The following is a 13,236-nucleotide window of genomic DNA, read 5'->3' on the forward strand; positions in this document are numbered from 1 at the left end:
ATTGTCAAATAAAAAACTAACAAAATTCTTAATTATTTAGCTATGACTGTATAACTGTACATTTTATTCGTTTATCCATATATACTAAAACGTTGTAAACATAATAATTCAAAATCTTCTATTCATCAGAGATTTATTCATGTTCAGGTTTACGTTGGTACTTCTGCTGACTTTTATTTCCTTAGAATTATCATTTAGTAATTTCAAAAAGATTCTTTCGCAGTAAACATTAAATAAGAAGGGAGAAATATACATTCCTGTCTCATACCTTTTCTTAAAATAATGTCTGGTTACATTTACTCTGTCCAAATAGATCCAGCCAGGAACCACTGGACACCATTACTAGATACAGTCAACTCCCGTTTATCCGCGAGTGGATTATCCGCGGATGCGGATTACCCGCGACGTGATGTATGACAACGATATGGGATTTTAAAGAAAATTGTTTTTTATTCCCAATAAATATATTACATAGGTAGTAATTTATTATTATAAGCAGAAATACGACTACTACTCTCGGTTTACGATAGTACGTTTTTTACGGTTTACGTTAGCGTTAATAGGAATCCGATATGGCTTTCTCGTCTTATAACTAGGTTTATCTGGATCTTGTTCAGGTACTCTAAAAGGAGGCAGTTCTTGATTATGTGGTCGTTTGGGTCGTCCCTTTACATATTGAGGCTTAGGGCTTGGAGGTTTTCGTGTGGGTCTTCTAAATTTATCGGGACAACAGATGTGATCTTCGGACTCATCAAATTGACAAAAGTTGCCGATATCGTCTGTAAACAAATCTAATGCCTGGTAACAGACCCTTAGCGGTTGACAAACGCCTCGTAGGCCTTGAAGAAAGCACACTAAAATTAATTTTAAAAACTGATTAATAAAGAAAAAGAACTGATGGTTCGTTAAATTATCATTGCGGAACTTTTTAAAAGCATAAAAATAAGTCTGTTAGCCACGGTTACGGTTACATCGCTATAAAAAACAGTGAGCACATACAGTTTATCCCTAACCCTTTTTTAGTGCGGGATCTATCTAAAATATTTATACCCATAAGGGCGATGCCACATTATGCGTTTTGATCGGATGCGGTGGAGACGCATCCGTTTCCAACGCTACCGGACCGACCTATCACACTATGCGTTTAGTCTCGTTCAGTTGTAAGCGCGTACTGATGTCTCAAAACGCATCCGTTTCCAACGCAACCGAACCGACCTGTCACATTATGCGTTTTGACTGGATGCGGTGGAAACGCATCCGGTCAAAACGCATAATGTGGCATCGCCCTAAGCACGCCAACGGTGAATATAAAATTCTTAATTGTATGTCAATAAATGCTCAATAACTACCTCTTAAAACTTACCAAATTTCATTTGCATATCTCAACCGGTTTTAGAGCAACAAATAAACTGTCAGTTTGTAAGAAATAATTCAACATCCCGTATCTCAGAAACGAAGCATTTGTTTTTTTTTATTGACATCCCAATTTATTACAATCTGCCGTTTTTACAAAGTAAAAAGCATAAAGTAATATTTCTGTCGGCTAAACTATTGACATGTGGCGAACATACCCATTAATATGCCGCTCTTAATGTTAGTCTACTAAACTATTATTGGTTCTGGGAAAACATAAATAAGCACTACACTTGTTTTTAGCTCACACTAAATCACTAGTCACTTTACGTTTTAACCTGCGCACTGCACACATCTGCATCAAGTTCCTTGCTAGGTGGTTTGGTGTTCCCGCAATCGGTCCTTGTATTTTTTTATCCGATATCTAATTTCTTCCTTTACATAAGTTACCTCTGCATCTCGATGTACGGCGTTGTTGGTGATATACCACGGTATATTTAAAATCATCCTTAGCATTTTGGATTGGAACCTTTGTATAATTTCTATATTAGAATTTGCGGCTGGTCCCCACAGTTCTATCCCATAGGTCCAAATTGGCTTCAACACCGCTTTGTATAGGAGTAATTTATTTTGTGTTGATAACTGGGATTGTTTTCCTATTAGCAAGTATATGTCTCTCACTTTATGGCCCAATTGTTTTCGCTTGGAAAATATGTGTTTTTTCCAGGTCAGTTTTCTATCCAGGTGAATCCCAAGGTACTTTACATCATCTTTCTGTGGTATTTGTTTGCGGTTAATATATACAGGTGGACAGGTTCCTCTACGGGTTGTAAATGTTACATGTATCGACTTTTGCTCATTTGGTTTAATTCTCCATTTTTTTAACCATTTTTCGACTTTAGTTATGTTATTTTGTAGTAGTTCTGATGCGATGTTTGGATTCTTTTTGGAGCATAAGATCGCAGTATCATCTGCAAATGTTGCTGTTGTTGTGGCAGGTGATGTTGAAAGATCGGCCGTATAGAGTAGGTACAGGACAGGACCCAGTACACTTCCCTGGGGGACACCCTCTGTTATGGGTTGGAGTTCTGATATTTCATTGTCGTATTTGACTCTAAAGCGTCTATTTGTAAGGTATGACTTTAGTAATGTATAATAATTTAGAGTCAAACAACTCCTCAGCTTATAGAGCAACCTTTGGTGCCATACCTTGTCGAACGCTTGCCCTATGTGTATGAACAGGGCGGAGCAATATCTGGATGCTTCAAGGTCTGTTATGAATTATGGATTCTGTTTACTATTCGATGTACTTGTTGAATGGTAGAATCTTTCTGCCTGAATCCAAATTGGTGAGTTGGAATTATTGCCTTGTCTTCTAGGAGAGGCGTTAGTCTTGTTAATAAAAGTTTTTCGAACACTTTGGATAGCACTGGTAGTAGACTGATGGGCCGGTATGATTCTACCCTTTCAGGTGGTTTGCCTTGTTTTAAAATGGGTGTTATTTCGGCTACTTTCCATTGTGGCGGGAAATAGCTGATTTTCATGATTGAATTGAATAATTGTGTTAGATTTGTATATCCTATTTCCGGCAGTTCTTGTAATATTTGTCCAGTGATTAGGTCGTACCCTGGAGCTTTTTTAGGGTTGTTATTGAATCTTATTGTGGCCTTTATTTCACTTTTTTTTAATCTTTTTTCTGGTAATTCTAGCTGGTATGATTCTTCAAGTGCTTGGTTTATTGTTTCCTCTTGGTTGTGGTCAGTTGTTTCATTGGGAATGAACACAGTTCTTCGGTGGTTTGCAAATGTATGTGCTTTTTCCTTTGGTGTTTTTAACCATCCGCCCTGCTCTTTTTTTAATGGTGGTATATTGTATTGGGGTCTTTTTAGTTTTCTAGTAGCCTTCCATAGGGAGTTGTTTGTTTATTCAGTTGTATCTAGTTGTTTTATGTGTTCACTGAATTGTAGATTCTTTTCTGTTGATATCATTTCTTTTAGCTCCTTAACAGCATTGTTCAACTGCGTTTTTGTTTGAGGTGCTCTAGTTGCTTGCTACTGTTTTCTGAGTTTTCTTTTCTGGGCTATTTTCTCTCTTATTGATATTGAAGTGCATTCACTCTTCATTTTATTGTTGCTGGGTGTTGTTGAGTCCCAGGCAGCTTGATGTATAACTAAGTTTAGGTGTTCTACTGCATATTCGATCTCCTCATTGGTCTTTAGGGAAATGTTTAGTTGGAGTCGCTCCTCGACCAGTTGTTTAAAGATGTTCCAGTTTGTTTTTCGGTTGTGCAATACACATGGTTTTTCCCTGTCAGTTTGTAAGAAATAACTCAACATCCCGTATCTCAGAAACGAAGCATTTGTGGACATATTTTTATAAAGCAAACAGTCATTATTTTTTCATGCAGAATTGCCCCTTAAAGTTTGTCGCACTTATTTAGAAGCACTCTGTGTTGATGAAGAACATGGCTAGTTGTTAACGTAGTTAACTTATTTATTAGCCAACATAAGCAAATTAATCAAAACAGAAAATGTTGAGAAAGCCTAAGGCTATAATTGAGTTTTAATTTCAACATGTTATCTATGGTATAATATACCACAGAGTGTTCCGAACTTTAAAGAAAATACACAGTATTATTGTTACACTCGGTATATCATGACATTTACCTGTCTAGCAACCATATTACATTGATATTCTTAAATAATAAGGCTATAACATGCTTAAAAAAATAAAAATAAAAATCGGTCAACAGGTTTAGGTAATTCGAGATAATCTAACATGTCCCATTTTCAAGGTGTTACGTTAATTTTGCTGGTGTGTGTATTGGTAGGGGAGCAAAGTATGCTAAATGTGCAGTCACTCGAGCGCTTTGGTGACCTATTGGGTTGTGAAGAGTAGGTCCTAAAACCAAAAAAAGTTAAGTAACATTTTCCATTTTAGTGGGCGCTTGCCATTTTTTAATTTAATTTTCCATTTCCAACAATCGTTTTTTCCGATTATAACGCCATCTATGCATAATTCGAAAAAATGTTTCGAATAAAAGTTACTTATTTTTTCGTAAGAAATCCAAATCTGCAATAAAAAATGGGGGCTCCTATTTAAGATTTTAAAGTAACCCCCCGCCCCACCTCCGTGGAGGGTCGTGTTTGGTGCGATTCGATAGATTTTTTAAAAATATTAATTAAGTGTATTTTACAGTTTTTCGATCTGATGTTCATTTCGCGAAATATCGCGGGATTCGTATTTAAAATATTAAATTTACCCTTCACCTCTCTCCGTGGGAAGTCGTGTTTGGTATCATTCGATAGATTTTTAAAAAATATTGAGCATATATTTTTTAGTTTTTCGATCTGTCATTCATTTCGCGAATTATTCGCTTTTTTCTTGTGAAATCTTGGGACTCGTCCATTTCCTTACGCCCGGCTCAAATCGTCAGATTTTTGAAATATACACTCTTTTGCATGTACTTAACTTACCTTATCTTAATCTGACAATTTTGAGTTTTTTTAAGGATAGATTTTTTTTTCGGGCCCCCCTTAACGAACTCCCCTGTGTTAAAAGCCAATATATGGCAGAGGTACATATGCAGGGTACCAGGTTTCTCCCCATATGATAATCTGACGCGCTCGAGTAACTGCAAAAATCCCCGCTTGGGCTCCCCTACCATATTAATAATACATAGATTATAGATATAATATGAATAATACTAAAATATAAATTATGTAGGTACTATTCTCGATGTGTTATTGATTTACTAATCGTGTTTTTTTTTTCTATTGACTTCCTCTTTTATTATGGGTAACCACATCCTACTACATTCTACCGAGGAATTTTCGACACAATTGGTTTCATTTAAATTTAATTTAAAGGAAGTCAGTAGAAAGAAAATACCACGATTAGTAAGTCAATAACATATCGAGGATTGTACATAATATTATATTTTAGTATTTTATGTATCTTTGTATTATTTAATATTATTTATAATATAAAACAACATTATGTACATATAAAATCAGAATTTGATGTTAGTTTTGAGAGGAAACTGAATGTAAGACCAAATCCTTAAAATGTCCTGATAATGAGGTTTTTTCCTGGTTTTTCCTCGTGATTTACTATAGAATCTCAACACGAGAATTTTACTGTCACAATTGCATGTGGTTTGCCTTTTTAAGGACAGATCACATGCTATGATTTTTTTCGCGACGGATATTCTTCAGTTAAGTTGATTTCATGTAATCGAATGAACTTTATTTCAATAAAGTCATCCCAGAAGCGCAACTCATAAATATTGGCAATATCATGTTAAAGTATTCTACTTTAAAATGAATAACATGTCTGAATTGCCGATATGAATGAGTCAGATTGAATTAAATTATTAGAAGAATTTTTTTACCAAACAACATTTTTGTTTAATTTGTTAATATTTTGTATTTTGAACGCTTCTTTTGAAGGCTTATATAAATTGTGGCTTATTTCCCAATTAGAATAGTACATTACATACTAACATATTTCCAAAATTGGGCTCTGTACCGCCATTCTTTACTATATTACGAATATGTGTTCCAAATATCTCTACAAAATATTCAAAATTAAATCTACAGTCTTGGAAAAGCGGTTTCACTCCGTGGTTTTTTCGTATTTGAGGAGCCATTGGCCATCTAAAACAATAAAACCCCTCTTTTTTTTTGAAAGAGAACTTTTCAACACAGTGAAAGTTATAAAAACATCATACCTAGGCCACATACTGAAAAATAATAAGTACCAATATCTTACTAATGAAGTAAAAACCTCACATGTAGGTAGGTGGTATATAATTTATTAAAAAATTTTTTCTAAAAATGATCCAAGATGGATAAAATCACAAACGTTTTCGGACCAATCAGTCCATCATCAGGTGGTAGAAACATAAAATAAGCAAACCACTGTATTAAAAAAAGCCAAGATGAAATTTGACTGTCTGAAAGTTAGGAAAATTACAACATGTGGTTACTTACTTCAGATCCAAAGTAGTTGGAACTAGCTACATATTTAGGTCAAAAGACCTTAATGTAATAATAATTATGCCATTTAGGCTACAAAAATGTCGACAATAAGTCGATGTCACAAGAAATTAAATTGCAACGGTATTACAAAGTGGTCTTCATCTTGGCCTCAAACTGACAGACTAAAGTATGACATTGAACGGATATTGACAAGACCTTCTAGGGAATTTTATGTGTATGTAGTTATATTGTATTTTAGAAATGCAAAAAATATAAAAAATATTTTTACTTAACTGAATGAATTTAATTGGATATTAAATAAATGAGTAAGAATAAACAATTTAAATTAATAGTCACATGAAATTATTTATGAAAATTTCATGGCGGTGAAAGCGAAAATTTTGCCAACAGGTAATGACGTCACTTGGTAAAAAGAAAAACAAAAAGAAAAATAAACTAAAGAAAAATAAAAATAAAATAAAAAGAAAATTATTAGATAATAATTATAAGTTAAAAAAATTAGTGAATAAATCTGGAATTTGGCTATAATGAAATGTAATATAGTTGATAGTCATAATGTAACAGTATAACTGGTTGTCTAATTTCAAGTAGATGTAATAGGGTGAATAAAACACAACTAAGTAAAATACTATTGTTTAACGGAATTGAGATTAAAGTACTAAATGGATGTATTACTTAAGAGAAAGTACTGTGAACTGTAAATAAGAAAACGATAAGTGAAAGTTAATATGGTGTGAAGTTAATAATGATATGATGCCAAATTATTGTTTGAAAATTATGTGAAAATAAAATTAAAATTAAAAATAAAAATGTAGAGGGAATAAAACGAGGGTGAAAATAAGGTAGAAATGATGCATTATAAAATAAAACAAAAATTGTAGGCCTTGAATTAATGGTACCAATATGCCCAGCTTATAGTGAAAGGAAAGGTCGAGGGAAAGAGAGGACTAGGAAAGAAAAGACTATCGTGGCTCAGAAACTTTCGATAATGGACAGGGCTAAATTTTGAACCAAATTTTGAACCAAACTCCATTAGGGAGAGGGCACTTTAAGAAGAAGAAGCTTGAAAACTACAATTATATCTAAATTGAAATAAAACAAAAAAAATGTGTGTGTACTTTGTACGCACGTAAGAAGTTATACTTCTACTACATATTATGTGATTTTTAAGACAATACCAAAAATTTAAAAAAATAAAAGAATAAAACGCACACAAACACCTTGAAAAATGCCACAAAGAAAAAATGATTTCTGAACGATAATAATTGTTGGCAAAAATTTTAAATACGCATTTTCTGAAAAAAAAATTATATAACAAATATACTTACAATCATAAAATGCATAAAAAAATAAAAACTTGCATCGGGAATCGAACCCGTGAACTTCTGGGCGCTTTGATTCGTAATCGAAGCCTAGACTCACTCGTCCAATTCCACATTATTTGTCATGTGGAAAAATAGGGTAACTGAACGTTTTACTGTTTGACAGTTGTTTTGAATATAATTAAATTATGTAGGTTAAATTTTGTGGAAGAAAATATAAAAATATAACAAAACAGTAAGAAAACAATATATTAGATGAAGATTGGTAGAACTTTTGTTGGTAATCAAATTAAGTATGTAAATCAAAGCATTACATACCTACTAGATAAATAAATCTACGCCAAAAAATCATAATTTAAAAATAAAAATCGGACCTACTTTGGGATTTCTCTCTAAAATCCCCATTCTTGAGAAAATAAATGTATGTATTCCAACCTAATCCAAATGTATAATTACAATATGATTATAATAAAAACTACTTACCAAATTAGAATGAGATTTCCTTGTCCAAAATAGTCCAAAAGTCCAAAAATATAGGTATATGAAAACTATTTAAAAAGGCAGTATAACTATTAACTAACTTTGTTTCTTTTCCCACAAATTTCAAAACGCAACAACCATAAATAATCAAACTACGTACAGCTGTGCCACAGCCACCATATTGAATAATTTTTGACATGTCATTTGAACATCCAATCAGAACAAAGTTATAATGCGCATGCGCCGGGATCATAGGTTTTAACATATAAAAATTCACCCTCATATCGCCGGTAAAGAAGTATAACTTCAAAAAATAATAATAATCGGATTACGTAAAATCTCGTAAACACGCAAAACAAAACTAGATGTTAAAAGGCACTCACTAGATCTGGTTAAAAAACATGTTCAGTTTGACATTAGTTATAAAACTATTAAAAAGTTGGATTCCAAAAACAGAAAAATTTCGACTGTGTGATTCTACTTATACTACACGGTGTAACAAAATGCACGTCATAAATTAAATCACATATTCTCGGACCAAAAATAGATCGATTGAACCTAACTTACCTACCTGAGTACAAATGTGCACATAAAAAAAGTTACAGCCCTTTGAAGTTACAAAATGAAAATCGATTTTTTTCCATGTATCGAAAACTATTATAGATTATTTATTGAAAATGGACATGTGGCATTCTTATGGCAGGAACATCTTAAAAAAAATAACAGTAAAATTTTTACACCCCATAAAAAATTTATGGGGTTTTGTTCCTTTAGACCACCCCAAACTTCTGGGTACGTTCGAATTAGATCATTATTGTGGTACCATTAGTTAAATAAACTGTTTTTAAAAGTTTTTTGTCTCCTAGTATTTTTTCGATAAGCCAGTTTTTATCGAGATGTTGCTTCTTTTTTAATATGGTTCAAAATATACCTAAAAATGTAAATTATAAATAAATTTTCATATTATTACCAGGTCTCTCTAATCGTACTTAACTATTCACAAAAATATTTGGTGGATTTGACAAATATTCAAAATATCTCGATAAAAACTGGCTTTTCAAAAAAGTACTAAGAGGTAAAAAAGTTATAAACACATTGTGTTTAACTAATGGTACCACAATAATAATTTAACTGGAGCTTACTTAAAATTTTAAGGGGTTTAAGGGAACAAAACCCCCATAAAATTTTTATGGAGTGCACAAATTTCACTATAACTCTTTTTAAGATGTTCCTTCCGTAAGAATGCCACATGTATATTTTCAATAAAAAATCTCAAAGTGCCATTTTGTAACTTCAAAGGCCTGTAACTTTTATGTTCACATTTTTACTAAGGAAAGTTAGGTTCAATCGAACTATTTTTGGTCCCAAAATATGTAATTTAATTTATGACCTGTATTTTTGTTACACCCTGTATATACATAAGTATCAACTGTGTAGTAATGAGAAATACCGCTTAAGCCTTAAAATATAATCTCTTACCTTCGTTGATGCCCTTGGAGCAAATAATACCAGCTAGAAAAATCAAAAGCACAAACATAATAAAAACTATTTTTTTAAGAACTGAAAATATTCAGTGGTTTAAAGAATATTAATAAGCGCTTATTGGCGACGTATATTATAAGTGCCCAGTAGTATATTATGTCTTGGATTTTCCAACGCCAGTTTTATGCAAACGTTCTTTATTTGTTCTAAAAACCAGTAGCGGTCCTCAAACAGATTCCAGTATTTTAATGACAAACCTGGTCTGACACATACAGTGGCTCACAGCTTAAATGATCACAATAAAATTAGCTGGTATCAGTGGCTTAGTATTTAGCAGAAACAAATTTTAAACTGAAATTAAAGTACCTACTTCAAGTCTTCTAAAATATCATAAGCTATTTTTTGGGTTTCAAATACAGCAGACTTAATTAACAATAAATATTTAATTAGATATTTTATGTACGATTTTGATGTCACACCTAAAATGATGCAGATAATATGAAGCATTACACAACTTATTAATTGAAAATTTGCTAAGTAGGCGTTGCATTAAATTTATATTGCAGTTATTTTTATGTCTAATTTCAAAATATTTCATAGCTTCATCTTGGGCTATCAACAGTATTTTTCTTTTTGTTTCCTTCTATATCCTCTTTTTTGTTAACACTCTTGATTATTTAGTTCAATGAGTCCTCTTGAGTCACTCTTGATTATTTAGTTCAATGAGCTCAATGAGTCCTCCTGTCTTATTCCGCTGCCTATGTCTATAGGTTCTTTAAGATGTCCATCTATTCTGGCCTCCATTTTTATGTTTTGGTAAATGTTTTTAACAGTTTTTATGATTCTGACTGGGGAACTTCTCCACTATACAGAAGATGATTACATCGTTGATGCTTACTCTGCCAAATGCTTTCTTCGTGTCAATCAGACATAGAAATTCTGGTCTATTCTACACTAGTAATTTCTCAATAATTTTTTTTATAAATAATATTGCATTTTTACACAATCTTCCAGTAGCAAAACTCTCTTGTTAATCTGCTAAACTGAACCTAATTCATTAGTTCTTGTGAAATGTGTAGTAATAAATCGCAAATATATAACTCTCTGTTTAAGAATATTATTTGTTAATTTTCTTATTATTGAGCAGAAATAAACTAAGCAGAACGTGAACAAACTTTTTAAATCCTCTCGTATTAGAGTAATGATAAAATTATTCAAAGAAAATATGACGACATAAATAAATAAAACATTAACCAAGAAGTTTATTTCTTGATTTCTTCATAAATTTCATCTTCTAATAAAAAAGTTCAATAAAATTTATATTTAAACATCAAACATAACTTTAAACTGATTAAAAATTTAATTGCCAATTTGTATTGTTAGGGGCCGTAACTCATAATTAAACGATGAAGACAAATATTGACTGTAATGTCAAATTCAATTAACTTTAACAACTTTGAAAAGTAGTTCATTTAATAGGGGAGTCAATGTAAATCGAAAACATGCATTGTTTCGTAAAAAATCAAACAAGCTTATATTTTTCTAAAGCGTTTTTTGTTAGTTTATAAGTACACTGCGAGGCATAAGTTAAGGATATAGAAAATTTATGCTCATTTTCGTAGTTGATTTTTTCGTGAACGGATTAACGGATACCGCTATTTTTTTTATTATTTTAGATAATATCTAATATTATATGTATTTAGTATTTACATAGTTGTGCAAATATTTACTCACACTTCTTTTTTGTACTTATACAGGGTGGAAGAAATGAAATGTTTTTCTAATGTTAAGTTTGAAACATCCTGTAGGGAGGACGAGGTGCAAATCTGAATATACATCGAAACCGTTTTGTAGCCTTATATTTTGTGATTATTTTCTCCCTGATATCTTTAGAAACAAAGAAAATAGGTGGTTTTACTCTTTAACATGTGTTTTAACTGAAACAAAACTAAATTAACAATAAAAAGTAACAGTTAACAAAACTTTAAAAACAGAAAGGCACATAACGTCAACAGATCTTATCGACACCTATGAGTTTTTTGTCAACCAGGTAAGCGCTATGCACAGCGCAACATAAGAGAGACGAGATTGTTTAATGGAGGCTCTGTGATATTTTGGGGTGGAATTTTTCTGAAAGTAATGCGGATATGGTGTATACGTGGAGGCTTTTTAAATAGCGAGAGGTACAGTACACATATTTTTTTCTTTGAACACTCTTTTCCTTTCGCACTAAGTATGTATAGGAAATAATTTCATCTTAGACTGCACCTACATTGCATCCGTATTTCTCCGATCCGATCTGATCCGACGTCGGCCGACGTCGGATTAAAAAATAAACCCATAGTATTAAATGGCTGCGCCTACATTGGATATCGGATCGGAGAAATACGGATCCAATGTAGGTGCAGCCATTTAACCCGCGTAAGGCGGTGCTTAGATTCTTACGTAAACAACGGTGCGGGGTGCATTTGCACCCTATCCGTATATCCATTTTTTTTATATGTTAACGTCGGGAAAATTGGTTTGAAAGATAATTAGGACTTGTTTATTATACTATTAACCATAATTTTACAAAAAAAGTACTCATTTCTTCTTAGAAACAAAATTATTATCGTTGCAATACAAACACATGAAATTTTTCACAGAATGAGCAACACAGTTTTTACACATAATACAGTTATGCCGGGACTTTCGTTCTTTATCTCTGACATAAGTAACACCGACCTTGGCCCGCTGATCTGTTAGCTCCAGCTGGAACATCAGAAACGTCAAATTCAGGATATGAAATTGTCATCATTTGCACCTTACAGTCATTTTTCCAAAAAAGCACGTAAACGCAAAGAGTTTTAAATGCTGTAATGGGTGAAATGCGTTTAGAATTGAATTTAATGCAAATAAAAAAATGGACAAAAATCAAAAAATTTTTTTGAAAAAGATAGATGAGAAAAACAAGGTCTGGGGTGCAGCTGCACCCCGCACTGCCTTACGAGGGTTAATACCATGAGTTTGTTTTCAAACCGACGTCGGATCGGACCGGATAGGAGAAAAACGGATCCAATGTAAGTAGGTGCAGCCTTAGTAGTATGATAAGGCATGACCTCCTCACGTATCGCAGTCGTCAGTTAAAACACATATTAAAGAGTAAAACCGTCTAGTTTCTTTGTTATTAAAGATATCAGAGGAATTAAAAAAATAAAAGGTTTACAAAATATGAGACTAGAACATAGTATAGATTCATAACGACCTTTTTACCTTTTCCTCCCTATAGGGTGTTTCAAACTTTGGTTTCGCTTAAAACACATGTTAATCTACAAAACTGTATAATTCTTTGTTTCTAAAGATATGAGGCACATTCAAAAAACAAAGTGTTCACAAAACGTAAGACTACAATACAATTCCGATGTATATTCAGATTTTAATCTCGTCTAACTACAAAAAAGAAGTTTGAATACATATTTGCACAACTATTGTTCGTCCGCTTTAACTTTTCTCCCATGCGTCACGATTCATTTTCAAACAAACTAGGTCAAAACATAAAGTGAAACGAACGTCGATGTGTATATATATTTTGTATACTGTATACTATATACTACACA

General features: G+C 32.5%; 1 protein-coding gene across 1 annotated transcript; it reads right to left on the minus strand.

Annotated features, from left to right (window-relative positions):
* Positions 1-442: 442 nt before the first annotated feature.
* Positions 443-10,033, minus strand: LOC114324718 (uncharacterized). The gene is made up of 2 exons (XM_028272555.2): positions 9,638-10,033; positions 443-854 (listed from the first exon to the last, which is right to left on the minus strand). Exons 1-2 carry the CDS (start codon positions 9,693-9,695, stop codon positions 511-513), a joined length of 402 nt encoding a protein of 133 aa, XP_028128356.2. The 5' UTR covers positions 9,696-10,033; the 3' UTR covers positions 443-510.
* Positions 10,034-13,236: the final 3,203 nt, after the last annotated feature.

The sequence above is a fragment of the Diabrotica virgifera genome, chromosome 6, assembly GCF_917563875.1.
Source record: "Diabrotica virgifera virgifera chromosome 6, PGI_DIABVI_V3a".
Lineage (NCBI taxonomy): Eukaryota > Metazoa > Arthropoda > Insecta > Coleoptera > Chrysomelidae > Diabrotica > Diabrotica virgifera.